Here is a 20,007-nt window from a genome sequence, read left to right as displayed (position 1 = left end):
AGTGACAACAGTGTAGGGGCGGGGACGTGCTTACCAAGAGGAGCACCCTGGAGTGATTAAAAGCACAGACTTGGCAGTGGACTGCCTGGGGGCAAAGCCTGGTTCCACCACGGACTAGCTGCGTTCTCGGACAGGACACCGAGTCTCTGTGTGCTGGGGTTCCTCATTTGTATGATGGAGAAGAGAACAATCCTTAGCTTGCAGAGTTTTGTTAAAGATTAAGGGAGTTAGCTGCTTACAGGGCTAAGAACGGGAGGGCCTCTTAGAAGCAGCATATCGGTATTTACTGTCCCTCCTCGTGCATCAGAGCATCTGTCGTAACCATAACTCACTCCCGCCATCAGGTACAAATAAGGCAGCCAGAAAAACAGGGACATAAAACGTGTGGAACTGAATGAAGCAAAGAATGATCCAACAATCCTCTTGTGCCTTCCCAGCTGAGATACAACTGGCAACAGGGAAAAACATGCTTCTGCTGATACACCACACAGGGCTCCAATTAGCTGGCCTCGGTTCCCAGAAGAACGGCAGTGAAACAACAGAATTCAGAGGCCATGATGTTAACACAAAGAACCCACTCCTCCTGAGTATTATAAACCCTGCAAAGCATGTTTACTAAACCATAACCCACTGACAGACACCAGAGCCCTTTCTGTAATCTCGCCATTACACATTGTTTTTCAACGTACCAGATTATAAAAGCAGAAAAAATAAATTTCCTTGGATCGATCTGTAAAGTGAACTGAACACCTTACAGTTTCTGGCCTGGGAGTAAATTTGCCAGAATACACTGATCTTCATAATGCTCATCTTACAAGGGCAGAATTTTATTTAGAATTTTTACACATAAAATCATAGAAGGCACATGTGATGTTTCATCAAAATTTATCAAATTTTTGCAATCATCATCAAGAAAAGTTTGGTTCTTCTTGCCCCAAATAAGCACCTTGCTAAAGTGCTATTTGATATAACAAACAGTAATGAATATTAAAATAGCTATTCACTGTAAGCCAGAGAGAGGAAGAAAAATGATTCACCTAAGTTGTACTAGTTATTTCTTAAGTAATTTTTAGGTATTTGCATATGCCAGTTAATATCAATGGCTTATTAAAAATATTCCAGCATGCAAAAAAAAAAAGTAAATGCTAAATATTGAAATTGGGTTGCTTCAAAGCCCCATACAGTCAAAATGATTATGAGTTATAGCCATTGTTTCCTATTCTGTCTAGTACTAACATTTTTATTATTAAAAAATAGAAAGCTAAATCTGTAAAATTTTACAGCCAGGCATTAGAACAAGAGCTGATAATACTTTCATTATTTTATATGTATTTATGTTACTATTATTTATGTTCCATTTTATTATACAAATATCAGACGACTTGTGTTGTCAGATGAGGACAGGAGTGTATGACAAGACTCAGTAAGAAGATGAGGTTGACAATTTCTGTATGAAAAACACAAACTGGGGCAAAGGAAAACTAGGGCCGAAAAATAAAATAATGAGGATAATGTATAATACACATATCTGTTCAAATTTTCATTTTGAGACCAGCAGCCCAAGCAAAGTGGAAAGAAATCAAGAAAGGTTACATAATTCAGGGTCCACAGGATAAAAATAAAACAAAAAGACACAAAAAAAAATGTGCTCAGGAGAAGCACAACTTTTCCCAGAAATGAGACCAGCAATACATGTCTCCCGTGTGTTTTCAAAAAGGGAACACAGCATTACATAGGGACAATGTCATCAACGTTCCTAAAATAAAACCATGCAAATTTGATTAATGCACATCCTTGGAATAATACCAAAGTCAATTCAATGAAAACATTCCTATTATGAGGATAAAAAAAAAAATTCCAATGACCTGGCTTTGTCCAAAACTATTTAAAATAGCTAAAGCAGTTTTCTAATGTTTTTGGCCCTAGATTCCTCTGCTCATATGTGGATCTGTACATGATCCAATACATTATTAAACAGAATAAAGTGGTGCTTTTCAGACTGAAAGGGAGAAGGTGTAAAAGACAGATAAAGACAGGAAAGCAGAGAGCCTGAGGTCTCAGCCTCCTGTAAGAACCGGAGAGGACATTAATTTCATCTTGTTGCACAGAGATAGAACCACCTGTTGTGCCAATAAATCATTAAGAAAGTGACCCCTCCTTAGGAAAGGACAATACCAGTATGAATACTAACAGCCTCAAAGCTTCAAACTCACAGTGCAGAATGTAGTATTAGAACAAAAAGTAGTATTTCCTTCACAACCATCAGCTCATATATGTGCAAGAGGAAAATACATAGCAGGATTATACCTTTTCTGATGTTGTGTACATATTCATTGCTATACATCCTATGGAATAAATGAGTTCAACAAGTCTGTTCGGGGTGGTTACCCATACAGGGAATCGTGTTCCCCTAAAAGATGTTGAAGTCCCAACCTCCAAGAATCTGTGAATGTGATTTTACTTGGAAATGGGGTATTTGCAGATGATAAATTAAAACGAGGCCATTAGGGCAAACAATAATCCAACATTACCGTGTCCTTATAAAAAAGAGAAATTTGGACACAGAGACCTGCATGCACACAGGGAGAACACCATGTGAACAGCGATGTTATGTTGTCACAAGCTGAGGAACCAGAAACGAAGAGACAGGCTAGAACAAAAAGCTCTCCCTGGTGCCTTCAGGGGGCCTGCTGACACCTTGATTTTGTGTCTCTGGTCTCTAGAATTAGGTCACAATAAATGTGTTGTTGTAAGCCATCCCGTGTGTAGAACTTGGTTAGGGCAGCCCTTGCAAGTAAACACATGGGTGGACCCAGAAAAATCATTTGATGACACGGGTAAAATGCACAAATTACTTTAATAACTTGAAGATGAGTTATGGGAAAATATGGGCACTTCTAGAAGTGACATGGGTTGGACTGCTGAAATATTATACATCATAGCCTGACTGAAATCCACAAAAGGGAAATAAGGGAAAGGAAGTCTTTATCCATCCCTATCCTTTCTATGCCAGGATGAGCATACAACGTCTCAGTGTTTTAGGTCTTAGACACATAATACAATGTTTCAATGTCTTAGGAGTTAAAACCTCCAAAAATGCCTACTAGCAACAACAACAGACTAGTAACAATAATAAAGCAAGAAAAGAAAGCCACGGTCAAGGAAAAAGGAGATGGCCACAATGACAAATTATAAAACATGAATAATATCTAGAATGAAATTTGGACCAAAGTAAGCACACCGTCCTCAGTATCCTCTTTAGAGCTCAAAAAGATTCTCAAAAAGAAAGTATAACAATCCAGGGTGCCTGGGTGGCTCAGTCGGTTAAGCGTCTGACTTCAGCTCAGGTCATGATCTCACAGTTCGTGGGTTCAAGCCCCGCGTCGAGCTCTGTGCTGACAGCTCAGAACCTGGAGCCTGCTTCGGATTTTGAGTCTTCCTCCCTCTCTGCTTCTCCCCTGCTCGTGGTCTGTCTCTCTCTTTCTCAAAAATAAACACTTAAAAAAATTTTTTAAGTGAATATCAGATCCTGTTTGAAATATATTTGAGATAAGATGACCCCAATATACCAATGTTTAATGTAACATTTTTTAACTTTAGAAAGATTGTTCCTTTAAGAAATATTTATTTGAATTTTCATGATTTCTTTGGTTCAATTTCAATTTTTTTCTTCCATTAATTTCAGGTAAGTTGAATGTAATCTGTTTTGTGAAAGTAGCGATTCTAACCCTAAAAAGCGCTTTTACCCATCTATCTAATCAATCAGGAGTCACATTTATTAACAGAGGTACCAGATGGCTAAAAGGATGTTTCTCAAATGGTAGCCATCCTTATTTATGAGTGAAGAGCTACTTAGGCAACTTTTAAAATTTTTCATTGCACAACTTCTCATTGTTTAAATTAAAAAAATAAACATAATTACTCAGACCCTTTCATTGAGCCAGATTGGTTAACTAGTGGGGGGCTCCACAGAATTATTATTCCTTTTTATCTCAGGTTCAAAGTCTTTGCTAAGGGGTTGCAGCATCACAATGGTATTGTACAGGCAGGTAGGAAAGTATTTTTGAGTCGTATTAGTAAGTCATCATATATATATATATTTTTTTAATTTTTTTATTTTTTAAAGCTTTTTTTTTTTAATTTATTTTGAGAGAGAGCAGAGGAGGGACAGAGAGAGAGGGAGTGAGAACCCAAGCAGGCCCCACCCTGTCAGTGCAGAGCCTGATGTGGGGCTTGAACTCACAAACCATGAGATCATGACCTGAGCTGAAACCAGAAGTCAGACACCCAATCAACTGAGCCACCCAGGCGCCCCAAGTCATCATATAGTTCTGCTGTGTGTCCTTATTCATTCAGGCCACTTTCTAGGTAAATGTGCAAAAATGAACAGACTTAGAACAATACAATTATGGGGCAAGTGACAAGATTTAGGCTAATGCCAAGTCCAAACTGCATAGAGGAGTTATATCTATTACAACAACACTTCATGGTGCTGGATTGTATTTGCACAACTATTATTTTACAATTAAAATATTGTTGACTTTGGCTGTATGTCGTGGAGAAAAGAAATTGTAAGTTAAGAAAAATAAACTTCAAGAGATCTTGGCTAATTAAATTCTTACCTGGTTGAAAAATTGATAGACTTCCATCAATATGACCAAATACAACTTTCCCCCTTTTTTGGCTATGCCATCTGAATATACAGATATCAGACAAGAAGCTGTGAGCTTCCCTGTGAACAGTCACCCCACTTTCTGGTCCTGAGATGGTCCAAATGAACAGCGGGCCTCTGTGGGAAACAAATGCCACCGTATCACCTGCATTCCAGCACCAGCTGAGAGAGGCAGGCACCCCTAGAATAAACAAAATATAGACACGTAATAGACACATGTGGAGGAAGACCAGACCATGAAATACTATTTACGTTGTACACTGCTGAAACAACTTAAAATATAACAACAGTCTTGTTATTAAAATAATATTACCTTCTAAGTTGGGAATTGGACTTATAAAGTAACCCCAAAGACTATAGGCCACCTGTGTAGGGTGCTTCCAAAACGGAAAAATACCTAGTTAGGGTTAAAACTACTAATATGATAATACGCTTCATATATTCAGGCATTTATAGAGGTTTTTTTTTTTTTCTTTCAGAAACTATGTAATCAAGCATTAAATTCTTACTGAGTTTTTGTATAGAAGACCTGCTATAGGCATTCTAGGTATAAACGTATGGGATACGATTCCTGCTTTATAGGACCTTAAACACAAGATAAAAATATAAAGTCCTGGGAAGATAAGGATCCATTGTATGAAAAGTTGAATGCTGCTATAAAAGTTTAAAAACAATAAAATTAATGCTATAGGACTGCCTGGGTGGCTCAATGAGTTGAGCATCCCACTCCTATTTTAGCTCAGGTCATGATCACAGGATCATGGGACTGAGCCCTGCATGGGGCTCCATGCTGAACATGGAGCCTACTTAAGATTCTCACACTCTCTCCCTCTGTCCCTCTCCCATGCTTGCACTCTCTCTCTCTAAAATAAAAAATAAATAAATAAAATCTAAAATTAATGCCACAGTCTATGTTTTATCAGGGCTTAGATTCACATCTTAGCACTGCTTCAGATGAACTAAACAAATAACCACCTCTTAAACCTCTGCCTTCTCATCTATAAAACGGATATAAGTAAAAACAGCTGAACACCTATTCCACATGAATGTTAAGAAAGGATATATCATAATGTATGTAAAAGTCCCTTTTAAACTATAAAAGACATACTAAAGTTCATTGTATTCTCTTCACCATTACAGTGATCAAATAAATCATATATAAAGTAAGTGTTATGGTAAATTTCTAACTCAAGACAGAAATTATAAACGTGCCAACACAGATACTTTAAGCAACTGCGTCAGAATCAGCAAACTGAATATGCGTATCAGATCATTTGGAATTAGAGCCCAGGAATCTATCTGTAACAAGGTTCTCCAAATGATTTTGATGTGTAGAAAGGTGTGTAAACCACTGGGCTACTGTCCTGAAAAGAAACTGAATTTGAATTATACCTTGAGAGACAGCAGCAGAGTTTAATATGTGGGATGAGTGGTATTTCCAAGGAAAAGGAAATGGTATGAATAAAGACACAGTCGGAAGCTGTTCATGGACAGTAAACTCAGTTTGTGTCACAGTCCTTACCACCCCACGGGCAGCAACTGCACGCCTAATGCCTACCTTGGGGCCTGCCATCAAATGGGAACTCCATAAATGCTTATAGAAGGAATGAAAGAGGACATGAATAAGGCCAATAAAAAGCTGATGTGGTTTAGCATCCATTAACAGAAGGAGAACTTCCCAGTAAGGAGCAAGAGAATGGGTCAAACCACCACAGCACACGTGGAGAAAGCCAGAAAGCTGGTTCTCCGAATTGGGTTTCAGGAAATGCAGCGAGGAAGAGAAGGGACCAGCAACAGTGTCACATAGTTAAGACGGAAAACACTTCTCTAGTGGCTTAGTATGTGTAAGCACTTCAAAGAGCTCTACAGAATATCAACTCATTTAATTCTCTCCCAAATACTCTCAGATGGGCAGGTAGTACTATTATCCACTGTTGATGTGTTTTGGGTTGTTTTTTTTTTCCTGGATGGATATTACCAAGTATGATTTTTTCCAAGTTGATGATAATTTTAACATTTTACATTTAAACAAACTAATACTTGTTTCCCTTTAAGTGTATTTTTTTATTATTGTGGAATACAGAATGATGAAATGAAAATACAGAGGCAACATCAAGTTCAACTGCTGTACGTGCAAGTTCTAATAGAATTTTTTTTTAAGTCAATTTAATGGAAACTTCTACTTTGCGTAAGCCGAATTCTGAAAAGAAGAAACAGAGTCTAATGAATTTCAAAGTGAAATATTTACAATGAAAATGACCAAAAATATTCATAATATTTTTTTGTAAATAAATCACAAACTTCCAACCTTCAAATTAAGAAGATATTTAGAAATAGCAAGAGGAATTTATTGTTAAGGCTCTGAAAATTTTCAAAAGAAGGAAAATGTGTAAGGAAAGGAAAAATATGTAGAAGTGATCAAAAGTCTTACCACAACCATTTAATAACTGTACAATGTTAATGAAAAAGTCTTATTTAATTGTATGCTCACTGGCAAAAGAAGCCTGGTGCACACAGTAATTAATAAAAAAACTCTTCCATCGTGAATGGAGGTGAGGCATATGGTGTTTCATGACAAACCGGCAGATAAACTAGGTGATAATACATCAACTAATATGTACCTATGCATAACATTTAGAATGTTATTATGCAGGTATTGCCTGGTATAGATTTTGTGCGACAACCTCAGAAGAACAATGACATCGTATAGCATTTTAGGAGTATTTATTGTGTTATTTAAAATTAATCTCATCTAAAGCTGAATTTAAAGTATTGAGAAAATGCATTACTGATCAATATAAACAATACTGGAAAAAACTGTAGGAGGTATGATGGGGAGACAAACAGGTATGAACAGGTATAACCAGAAAAATATAAAAAATCTTATTTGGAGGCTATCAATCGCTGTTTATACATCACAAAGCCTGTACCAAAAGTATTTTGGTTTTTCCTCATTGATGAATTGAAAACCTTATGGTAAACTGTTACAATAATGGAAGCTCACTGAATAGCTGACTTAAAAAAAAAACAACTGCTCAGAGATTGGAGCAAAGTACACACTATCTAGTACCGAAGCTCAAGTGAAAATAATAAGCAGGTTATGTAAACTTGGGAATGAGATTTGCATTTTTCTAGTTGAAAAATTAACCCTGTTTGGCAAATATTTTCTTAAGATGAAAGTTATGTAACAAAACTCGTTTATTTTACTGGTATTTTCAGCATTCCTAATGACCTAAATTTGAAAAGACAAGGAAAGAGCCACATACTAAATACGCTGAGCATAACCTTTGGCATTATTATTACTCTTGGAAGCAAGATTTAAATATAACAGCCTATGAATTCTCTAATATTGATGCTACACACTGAAGACTGTTCTAAAGAAATCAAACTGTCACGTCCAGGCTTTCTACTTCAAAGTGATAACCGGTCATTGTTAGAGAAACAACTGAATATCAAGAACATACCCAGCAGTTCTCAAAACCGTAATTAATAAGTGAACTTCCTTCAGTGTTCAAAAAGAGACTGAATTATTGTAACATCTAACAGAAAAATGGTTACTTTGCGTCATCATTATTATGGGGTAAGATGCTAGCCAGAAAGAGTGTAATAATATTCAATTCACTAAGACCTACTTATGTGAACTAGGACTTTCCACCATGACCCAATTAAAAATAAGGGAAAGAAACCAGCTCATCAGGGCAGTGACTACATGGGTAACACGGTGTTTGTATGTTTCAGATTGGGATAGAATAATGACCCGGCTAGGATAACTGTCTCATTAAGAAAATCTTACCAATTACTACTTTTATATTTATCGGGGGGAATTTTTGTCATTTAAATATTAATGAAATCATTTGGTATTGACTATGGTTTAACTGGTGTACTAAGCAAAAATATTTCATGAGATTTTGCTTCAGTTTTATACACATGTACACACACGAGTCATGATGTGAAATGTAGTTCTTACGTAGACGAGCAGTAGAAAGTTTGAAAAACAATACTTTAGAACCTAAGCTAATTTAAATAAAATATTTTTCTTACTGAAGTAAAAATAATTCACTCAATAAAATAAATCCCAGTTATAAATATACCTTTTGTATTGTCGAGCTTAGCAATGACTTTTTGTTCTGCAACATTCCAAATGATCACTAAGTTATCGGTACCGCCACTTGCAAACAGATCAGGGTTATGTGGACACCAAGAGAGAGCTGTGATTGTTTTTTTATGTTCAGACATAATTGCGTGAAGTTTGAATTCATTATAACGGTGATCCAACTAAAAAAAATATATAAATAAAACATTTCAGTGCTTCTTTTTATACACTTTTCATTAATAATCACATTGTTTTTAAAAAGCTACATACGTGAAAATTAGTACACCTACTACCATGATATGAACACATTTCAAGCCTTGGTCTACTTTCAAACGTGAACAGTAGTCAATCAGAAGTAAATCATTTTTTTTAAGTTTTTATTTTAATTCCAGTTAGCTGACATAGTTATATTAGTTTCAGGTGCACGATATAGTGATTTGACACTTCCATACACCCCCTGGTGCTCATCATGAAAGTGCATCCTGAATCCCCGTCACCTATTTATCCCATCCCCTCACCCTCCTCTCCTCCATTAGTTTATTCTCTATAATTAAGATTGTTTCTTGATTTGTCTCCCTCTCTTTTTTTCCCTTTGCTTGTTTTGTTTCTTAAATTCCACATACGAGTGGAATCCTATGTCATTTGTCTTTCTCTGAGTTATTTCACCTAGCATTATACTCTCTAGCTCCATCCATGTTGTTGCAAATGGCAAGATTTCATTTTTTTTTTTTTTTTAGGGCTGAGTAACATTCCATTGTATATATATATATTCTACTTCTTTATCCATTCATCAATCAATGGACACTCGGTCGGCTTCCATATCTTGCCTAATGTAAATAATGCTACTATAAACAAAGGGGTGCATGTATCCCTTGGAATTAGTGTTCTTAGGATCTTTGGGTAAATACCCAACAGTGCAATAGCTGGCTGGATCACAGGATAGTCCTATTTTTAACTTTTTGAGGAACCTCCATACTGTTTTCCACAGTGGCTGCACCAGTTTGCATTCCCACAAACAAGGCACGACTGTTCCTTTTTCTCCATATCCTCACCAACACTTATTGTTTCTTGAGGTTTTTATTTTAGCCATCCTGACAGGTGTAACGTAATATCTCACTGTGGTTTTAATTTGCATCTTCCTGATAAGTTACGATGTCTAGAAAAAAATCAGTTTTTAAAAAATAAGAGCAGTGACATTAAACATAATTTATAAAAGGTAAAAATAACTGTACACTTAAATATGCATAATAATTCAGAGCTTTATATTTTCTATAGCTATATGTATTTATGAGGGAAAAACACTTGGTTTAGAATATTTTTTCTGTAATTTTTGAATTAGATGTGAATGAAAAAATTTAGGTTAGAAAAATTAACTATTGGGACTACACCAAAACAAGCTTTTGCAGAGTGAAAAAAACCACCACAAAATGAAAAGGCAACCTACTGAATGGAAGAAGGTATTTGCAAATGATATATCCAATAAGGAGTTAATACACAAAACATATAAAGGACTTCTACAACTCAACACCAAAAAACCAAATAATCTGATTTAAAATGGGCAGTGGACCTGAATAAACATCTTCCAACATACAGAGGTCGAACAGACACAGGAAAAGAAAATGTTGAACGTCACTCATCATCAGGGAAATGCAAATCAAAACCAGAATGAGTTATCACTTCGTACCTGTCAGAATGGCTAAAATCAAAGACACAAGAAATAACAAGAGTTGAGAATGTGGAAAAAAAGGACCGCTGGTGGGAATGTAAATTGATACAGCCACCATGAAAACAGTATGGAAGTACCTCAAAAAATTAAAAAAAGAAATACCACATGATGTAGTAATTCCACTACTGGGTATTACTCAAAGAAAATGAAAACGGCCCTATTTTTATTGTAGCATTATTTACAATAGCCAAGATATGGAAGCAACACAAGCATCTGTCTATAGATGAATGAATGGACAGGGGGCGCCTGGATGTTCAGTCAGTTAAGCGTTGGGACTCCTGATCTGGGCTCAGGTCATGATCTCACAGTTTGTGAGATGCACTGACAGTGTGCAGCCTGCTTGGGATTCTCTCTCTCCCACTCTCTCTGCGACCCTCTCCTACACACACATGCTCTCTCTCAAAAAAATAAACAAACTTTGAAAAAACAGATGAATGGATAAAGAAGATGTGGAATATTACCGAGTCATAAAAAAGAATGAAATCTTGCCATTTGTAATGACACGGCTGCAGACAGAGGGTATGATGCTAAGTGAAATAAGTCAGAGAAAGACAAGTATCATGTGATTTCACTTATATGTGGAATCTAAAATCAAAACAAACAACAAACAGAAAAACAGGCTCCTAAATACAGAGAGCAAACTGGTGGCTGCCAGAGGGGAGGTGGGTGGGGTCATGGGTGAAATAGATAAAGGGGATTAAGAGGTACAAACTTCCAGTTACAAAATAACTCATGGAGATGAAAAGTACAGCAGAGTGAATACAGTAATACTGTAATAACATTGTATGGTGACAGATGTTGACTACACTTATGATCAGTGAGTAACGTGAAAAACTGTTGCATCAATATGTTGTACACCTGCAACTAATATAACATTGAATGTTAATCATACTTCAAAAAAATCAGGTGAAACAAACCACCTGCTCATTATTATGTTAAGATGTCTGAAGTCTGCAGACTGGACCTGTTTTATGTTATTGCTTTTTGGATGGGGCATTTCGTTGTATTCTTATATGGAAGCGGACAAAAGAAATAGCCTAATTTTCCTATTTCCTTTGTAAATGCGCCATCAGCCAGTGCCTTTTCCTTTGTTACCTTTTTCAACATGTTTGGGATTACACCATATAGCCATTTGGTTGTAACTGGCTTTTCCTTTTAACACAATAATGAACCTTTCACACTGCTACTGGAGAGTGTTTCAAATCATTATTATATTAATTACTGATTACACCAATCTTTCTTCAATCTTATACTTGCAGTAAAATCCTGACTGCAACATGGCCTTCAATGCCCTACAACATCATGAACCTTGGCTATTTTGCAAGGCTCATTTGGTATCACATTCTTGCTTGTTCACTCTGACCTTCCTGTTTCTCTATTACAGCAAAATCACATCTGCTTTAACGCGTTTGCTGTTCCCTTGGCCTTCAATGCTCTCCCGTCTGTCTGCTCCTGGTTCTTCATTCTTTCCTGTTCAGGTCTCAGTTCAAAACTGCCTCTTCATAGAGGTATTTTCTGACCACACTATCTAAATAAATTTATACACCCCTTCCCATGCCAAAACCTGTCCCCTAGCTGTATCCTTTTTTTAGTTGAGATACAGTTGACATGTAATATTAGTTTCAGGTCTACAACATAGTGATTCAACATTTGTATACACTGCTAAATGATCACTTAAGTCTAGCTGACTATCACCACACATAGTTATAATTTCTTTTGGTGTGACGATAAATGTTAAGATCCACTCTCGGAGCAACTTTCAAATATACAACAGAGTGCCATCAACTACATTCAACATGCTGTACAATGCATCCTCATGCCTTATTTAGTTTCTAAAGTTTTGCCTTTTGACCACCCTCACCCATTTGTCCCTCACTGCACCCTCAACTCTGGCAACCACCAATCGATTCCCTGTATCTATGAGTTCAGTTTCATTTTGTTTTTTCAGACTCCACATATAAGTGAGATCACACAGTATTTGTCTTTCTCTGACATATTTCACTGAGCATAACGCCCTCAAGTTTCATCCATACGGTAGCAAAGAGGGTTTCCTTCTTTTTATGGCTAACTACACACACATTTTCTTTATTATCCGTCCATTCATCAATGGACACTGGTGCCTTCCAAGTCTCAGCTATTGTAAATAATGCTGCAGTGAAAATGGGAGTGCATACATCTTTTCATTTCCTTCACGTAAATGCTCAGAAGCAGAATTGCTAAGTCACATGGTAGTTCAGTTTTCAATTTTTTGAGAAACCCCCATAGAGTTTTCCACAGTGGCTGCACCAATTTACATTCCCATCAACAGGGCATGAGGGTTCCCTTTTCTCCACAGCCTCACCAACACTTGTTACTTCTTGTCTTTTTGAAAACAGCCATCCTAACAGGTGTGAGGTCATATCTCAGTGTGGTTTTGATTTGCATTTCCCTGGTGGTGAGGGATACTGAGATTTCTTTTCATGTGTCGGTTGGCAATCTGGAATCCCTCTTTGGAAAAATGTCTATTCAGATCCTCTGCCCATTTTTTAATCAGATCGCTTGCTTAATTTGCTATGGAGTCATACAAGTTCTTTATATGTTTTGGATGTTAACCCCTTATCAGATATATGATCTGCAAATATTTTCTCCCACTCAGTGGGCTGCCTTTGTATGTTGTTGGTTTCCTTTGCTTTGCAGAAGGATTTTAGTTTGGTGTCGTTCCACTGGTTAACTTTTGGTTTTGTTGCCTTTGATTTTGGTGTCAATGACCCTAGCATATTACCTATTTTTACATCTTTTGTAGGACGCATTTCGTCCTGAAACATTTACATATTTATTTATAAAATGACATATTTCACAGATTTCTCCCTGTCCCCTGTCCTTACTAAGAACATGAATTCAATAAGAATGTGACTGGTTTGTTCAGAGCTGCATTTCTAGTGCCTAGTAATACTTGGCCAAAAAAAGTTCAGTTAATATTATTGAAAAAAGGACGCATTATGCTTTTGTTTATCATTTAAGCAACTTTTGCTATCACAAATAATGCTATAGTGAACACCTCTGTATCTAAAATTTTGACTAATGACCTAATTATCTCCAAAGGTTTTGTCTTCTATAATTTCTGTATCTCTTACTACCTGAACTTCAGCTATTCCTGAACTTTGGATGAAAATATTATTAGAGATAACCAAGTACCAGTAGAGTTTTCATCTGATTAGTATTGCAGTTACAATAATCTTCAATTGTCCTGTTTAAATATTTAAGAATATTTCCTGTACATTAAAGAATGAACAGTTTTGTAAGTTTGATGTTATTAAGTGACTTATGTTACCTGTGGTAAATACTGTGAAAGTTGTCTAATGTATCTAATAGAAAGACTGCTCTATAAGCTAGAAATCCTGTGGAGGAGTCTACAAATACAAACACATATGAAGAAGCTACAATGCACATCAATGATCTTTCCTGGATTTAGTACACAATTATCCAAGTAGTATCTTAAGCATGATATAGAATACTTACAGGGATTAATTTATTAATACATTCCTACTCTATTTACAATTGAGAGCCTGTACCATTACAATGAGCTAGGCCATAAATTATTTTTAGAGTAGTTAATACAATATATTATTGCATCATAATGCAACGGTTAAAGAAAAAATTCTTATGGCATTTACAAGTATCATTTAATAGTTCTAAAAACCTGATAAAACCTCAGCATCATTATAGAGAGTGTAACAGACAATCAGACTTTGACTGTACATTGACCCTGGGTGTGATTTAGTAAATATTCATGTAGCATAATTTTCAAAGCATTTTGATTTACATAATGACATTTAAAACAATACTGATTAATGGAAGTTGAATGTTAATGCCACCATTTACTATAAATGTAATTTTCTATTATACTTTGCAACAAGGTTTTACACTGAACTCTGTAATCAACTGTCACCTGAGTTTGTTTTAACTTCTAAATCAGAGTGATTTTTAGTTTGTTTCAGTCTTTAATGATACATAAACTTTCTTCATAGGGTTTTTATATTAATAATTTTAGCTTAATCTTCCTAAATATTCAAGTCATAAAATGTCATCACAAAACTTAAGACACTTGCAAACATGAAAAAAATTGAGTTCTGCCTTCATCCACTTTCTGACCTTCTTTATTCCTCAGAGGAATAGTTTGCCTTGTCTAATACATTCTTCTTCTCTAAAAGGAAATAAGACAAGAAGATAGGGACTTAAGACTAAGGGAGGCATTTTGTAGATCTTTGGGAAGGAGAAGCTTGGGAGGACATGGAAAGTGTGAAGGAGGCAGACGGGAGGAAAAGGGGGGGGTCAGTCGGCAGGCTTCTGCTGTCTTCTGTATGGGAAGCGAAAAATTGTGAGTTATATGGAAATTGCAGTTTGGTGTGTATTTCTACAACCTTGAGTAATGGACTACATAAAATTGATATTGTGGAAAACTGGTTTATAGATTAATGCTATTGTTTATTCAATTTTCAATAAACCTACAACACTGTTAGTAGTTAAAAGGATTTTTACTCCAGAATAATGCGATCATTTTTTTCACTCTTAACTGAAAATATGTTGGTGTTTCAAAATAACAAAAAAGTGTATCACAAGGAAAACATTTAATGAGTCTTTATTAAATACCACAGAGTGGGGCTCCTGGGTGGTTCGATAGGTTAAGCGTCCAACTTTGGCTCAGGTCATGATCTCACAGTTAGTGAGTTCGAGCCCCGCATCGGGCTCTGTGCTGACAGCTCAGAGCCTGGAGCCTGCTTTGGATTCTGTGTCTCCCTCTCTGTCTGCCCCTCCCCTGCTCATGCTCTCTCTCAAAAATAAATAAACAATAAAAAGTACTTTTAAAAAATACCAGAGAGTATGCATAACTTGAGAGTTCAAAGGTGAGGAAGTCTCATTCTGGTAAAGGGAAGCACTGAGATGGGCAGTCTGTTTTATAAGATCCTTTGCTAATAAGAAAGAGGAAAAAGCAGAATATGGAGAAGAGTTTATACTTCAACTGAGATCTGAAAGACAAGAAAATACTTTCTAAACAGGCAACACAGGCAAATGGAAAGAAATTAGTGTAAGCAAAGGCAAGATACACAAGAGTCTGAGATGTTTTGGAAAATACAATTACCATGGTATGCCTGGAACACAGGGTGAGAGGAGAGAGACAGAATGCTGGTAACAGGATGTCATACTATGAAGTTAGGATTTCATAAAAGGGAATGAGGAAGAGCTGAAGACTGAAAATTTCAGATTTGCATTAAAGATAATTAATTACAATGAAGAATAAACTAGAGAGAGTCAAAGTAGAGGCAAAGAGGATATTGAGAGACTATTCGAAAAGTGTAGGTGACACAGTATAAAGACAGTAATCGGTACAAAACACTACGATGGCCTCTGCTCACCTTCAGCGAAAGAGGTGAGCAGAAGAGGGAGCCAAAGACAGCTAGCTCTCCCGGCTGTGGTTCAGATGAAGGGCGCAGTGCTAACACCAAAATGTGGGCTCTGAGTCTGAGGAGGGAGACTGACTTGGACTGAAGAGGCATAAGGCACCTCTGCCTGGGGAAACTCAGAAGGCCACTAGCTCTGTAGATTGGGAACTGATAAGCGATGTCTGGATGGAGCTAGTTAACGGAAAAAAGGAGTTATAAAGGCTTGTATCCCAAGGATATCTCAAAATATATCTGCACTGTTTTTAATATAATGATCTCTAATGGATGATGCCTATTCTTCACCTGGTAAGATTTTATCGTATGAAAGTTACTAAGCAAGGTCTGAAACTAATAAATAAACGAATTCCAATTATTTATATGGGAATATATTTTAAAAGAATTAAATTCTACTTGCTCGCCATTCATAAATGGGGAGCTCTTGGGGCACCTGGATGGCTCAGTCAATTGACCATCCGACTTTGACTCAGGTCATGATCTCACGGTTCGTGAATTCAAGCCCCACGTCAGGCTCTGTGCTGTCAGCTGGGAGCCTGGAGCCTGCTTTGGATTCTGTGCCTCCCTCTCTGTCTGGCCCTCCCCCGCTTGCACTGTGTGTCCTTCTCTCAAAAATAAATAAACCTTAAAAAAATTAAAAAATAAGTGGGGAGCTTTTAATTCTTGAAGAAATTCTTGCTGATGAAACCGCATGAATGATTGTGAAATCAATTAAGATTCTTATAATTTAAAACTAGGAGATGAGCATTTTCTAAAAGCTTGACTTGTAAAACCAAAAAGCACTCAGCTTTTCATACCACAGGGATTTAAAAATACGTACTACTTAAATATTAACTTTACCTAATAAAATTCGGAAATCAGAAAGAATCCACAGAATCTGACCTGATAAATATAGATGGCCAGGGTAGCACAGTACGCAAACCTGTCTCCATGGGCAGCGCAAACATCTTTGTTCCAAGGCTGACATCCAGCAGCTAGGAGTCCCACTTGCCTTACCTGGGACATGTTTGCCTTGAAAAACAAATTTGGAGAAATATCAGTCATTTCCATTATGCAACCAACTTAATTATTTTCCATCTATCTTCCTCAATCTTCATCTTTTTTAAAGAAATTTCTACGAGAACAATTCATCTCAGTGCATACTTGCAGAGAACAAGAGTTGAAATCCCCCGATGTCTAGAGACACCAAGGCAGGTCATTTCAGTTTGAAAAGCAAGAGATTATAAATGATAAATGACAAATGGCACCTGGCCAAGGAATGGGAACCCTACAGGACCCATGGGGACTACAGTGGAATACAGGTGCATGTTATATCTAAAGGGCTTGAGGGCCCCTGGAGAAAGGTCCTCCTCCCATGTGTCCAGATTTATGAAACTCTCCAGGGAAATGGAAGAATCTAGATTTTTGTGTAAAACCTAACGATTTCTAAACACTGGCAATACAGTCAAGGCAGCAAATTCAAACGTAAAACACCGTGAGCCACTATTGGGGGGACTGCGTGACCTCTGCCACAGAGCATCACTATTGTTACAGTGACTCAGCACCTTCACAAAAGCCACTTGAGGCACACAGGGCAGGCAGACAAGCTGCATTACCAATACTGCTCATTGCGAACAGGGGACAGAAGGAAGCTGGAAACTACCGGTTACAAGTTGCTGATGTGGCAGGACAGAGGCTGGTGGAGTCAACAGCCTGGAGATGCAGAATCAGCCTGGCTGGGACACAGGGACGGAGACCCGACTCCAAGCCAGCGGACAGCATGAACTGGACTCAAGCATCTAAGCTCAGGTCTCTGCTTCTTCTAACAGAAACCCTGTGAACTAGGTTTTCCCTACCATCCATCCCTCTCAGCCCAAAGGATTCTGTGAATCTACGCGTAAACTCTCTGGGATTCCGGAGAAGAGCAAACCAAGAGGGAGGCTGCTTCTACGTCTACAATCGTTATGAAAATCCAAATACAGTAAAAACACAAAGACAAAAACAAAACCAAAAAACCCATTCTGAGTACTGCACTATATAGTTACCTAACGAATGGCATTCAAGAATAGATTGGCCAAAAACAACTTTTTAAAGACAGAACCCAGACTATTATTAGATGTCTTTTCTAATATGGTAAAAAAATATTGGTCTAAAAATGAGGTTTCTTAGTATAAGACAACCTTCACTAATACCACAAAGTTATACCATGCAAATATCAATTTTTCACTATTGTCAATTTCATATCTGATTAAAGTAAGGAAAAAATACAGCTAGCAATTATAATCTTAAAATATTTTTGAAAAAATAATATCTGGGAAATATGATAAATTTGGTTCGTGTTGATGAGTCTATCCCAGAGTCAGCATTTCATCACTATTTTATGTTCTTCAAAAGCTTTACATCATTTCAGCAGCGAAATGTTATTGCCTTAACACCACACCTGAACTATCACATATATGAAAGATAAACACAGAAAGACATATACGTCTGACCTATGACACAATTCTTATAGGTACACGTTCAGTCTAGCCCCGGGAACCCTCCACCCCAACCTGCCTCTTCTCTTTCTATCCTGCCACCTAGGGGGTTAAAGCCAGCTACTCTGAACCAGTGACGCCTGGTACCATCACGGAAAAACAAAACACTGTCTCTTTACTACCTGCTTCCTTTTCAGTACAGGTGGAATGATGTCCTGACCATAACCCTGTAATTCTCCTTTATTTTAGTGCTCAGCAATTAATAAGTTCTAGTCAGTTCTGTTATCTCCATTTTTATAAAGTTACTTTCTTCTTTATATCTTTTCTATTTCATATTCCCACTTTCTAGAAAAGATCTCTTAATTTCCTCATTCTTCCTCAAACCTATCTTCATCCCATCAAATCCCCTCATCAGGGTGGAACTAGTGGCTTTAAAAAAAAAAAAAGTAAAACATTATCTGAAGTGAAAAATGGCATGATAAACAAACTGGGCCTTCAGTCTTCTGAGTGCTTAACTATACAAATCTTCGTTCCTCCTCCCCTGGCACCTATATTTCCTCAGGCACTAACAGTCAGGACAAATGTTTTAAAATATACTTTACCTAACTAGTAATGTTACCACATTACTTTTCACTGAAAATATATATTATTTCAACCGCAGGGTGAATTAAGTAGGCTTTTGTATTTTATCTTTGGGATCCAAGATTAATATTAATAATGTTTGTGTGCAAATAAAAATGGTTTCTGATTTATGTTTAAACAAATCTTGAATTTATATCTGGAAAAGAAACGTAAGATTTAAACTAGTGGGTAAAATGGAATCATGTAAACATTTTTCACTTTCTGCTCTTTTTTACTTTTTTTTAAATTAATAAACTGTTTTTAGAGCAGTTTTAGTTTCACAACAAAACAGAAGATTATAGAGCGTTCCCACTGACTCCCTGACCCCCAATATGTACAAGGTCCCCCACCCATCTATCCCCCATCAGATCGGTGCATTTGTTACAATGGTGAACCTGCACTGACACGACGTCATCACCCAAAGTCCATGGTTTACATTAGGGCTCACTCCTGGTGTTATACACTCTATGCAGTTTGACAAATGCAGAAGGACATGTACCCGCCCTTTTAGTATATTGTAGAGAAGAGACTCACTGTCCTAGAACTCCTCTATGTTCTGCCTATTCAGCTCTCCCTCTCTCAATAACTCCTGGCAAGCACGGATATCTCCGCTTTCTCTGTAGTTTTGCCTTTTCCAGAGTGTCATATTGTTGTAATCATACAGTATGTAATCTTTTCAAATTGGCTTCTTTAACTTAGTAATATGCATTTAAGTTTCTGCCATGTCTTTTCATGGCCTGAAAGCTCATCTCTTTTTAGCAACGAAAAATATTCCCTGTTCTGGATGAACCACTTATTTATCCATCACCTCCTGAAAGACATCTTGGTTGCTTTCAAGTTTTAACAGTTACGAATAAAGCTACTACGGAGGTGCCTGGGTGGCTCAGTCGGTTAAGCGTCTGACTTCGACTCAGGTCATGATCTCACCATTCGTGAGTTCGAGCCCCGTGTTAGGCTCTGCGCTGACAGCTCAGAGCCTGGAGCCTGCTTCGGATTCTGTGTCT

General features: G+C 37.1%; 1 protein-coding gene across 10 annotated transcripts in view; it reads right to left on the bottom strand.

Annotated features, from left to right (window-relative positions):
• WDR17 (WD repeat domain 17) overlaps nucleotides 1-20,007 on the bottom strand; it is a 107,797-nt gene that overhangs the window by 52,848 nt on the left and 34,942 nt on the right. For 8 of the 10 annotated variants that reach the window (XM_023252307.2, XM_019828217.3, XM_019828225.3 and 5 more), the window contains 3 exons: nucleotides 16,809-16,937; nucleotides 8,764-8,947; nucleotides 4,623-4,853 (listed from right to left, as the gene is read on the bottom strand). In XM_023252307.2, coding sequence (XP_023108075.2) covers nucleotides 4,623-4,853; nucleotides 8,764-8,947; nucleotides 16,809-16,931 — 538 coding nt within the window. In that variant the 5' untranslated portion in view covers nucleotides 16,932-16,937. The remainder of the gene's footprint in view (nucleotides 1-4,622; nucleotides 4,854-8,763; nucleotides 8,948-16,808; nucleotides 16,938-20,007) is intronic. The other 2 variants (XM_023252308.2, XM_045055189.1) reach the window with 1 other exon arrangement.

The sequence above is a fragment of the Felis catus genome, chromosome B1, assembly GCF_018350175.1.
Source record: "Felis catus isolate Fca126 chromosome B1, F.catus_Fca126_mat1.0, whole genome shotgun sequence".
NCBI classification, from domain to species: Eukaryota; Metazoa; Chordata; class Mammalia; order Carnivora; family Felidae; genus Felis; species Felis catus.
The sequence above is the reverse complement of the archived record's forward strand: the minus strand, read 5'-3'. Positions and strand labels throughout refer to the sequence as shown.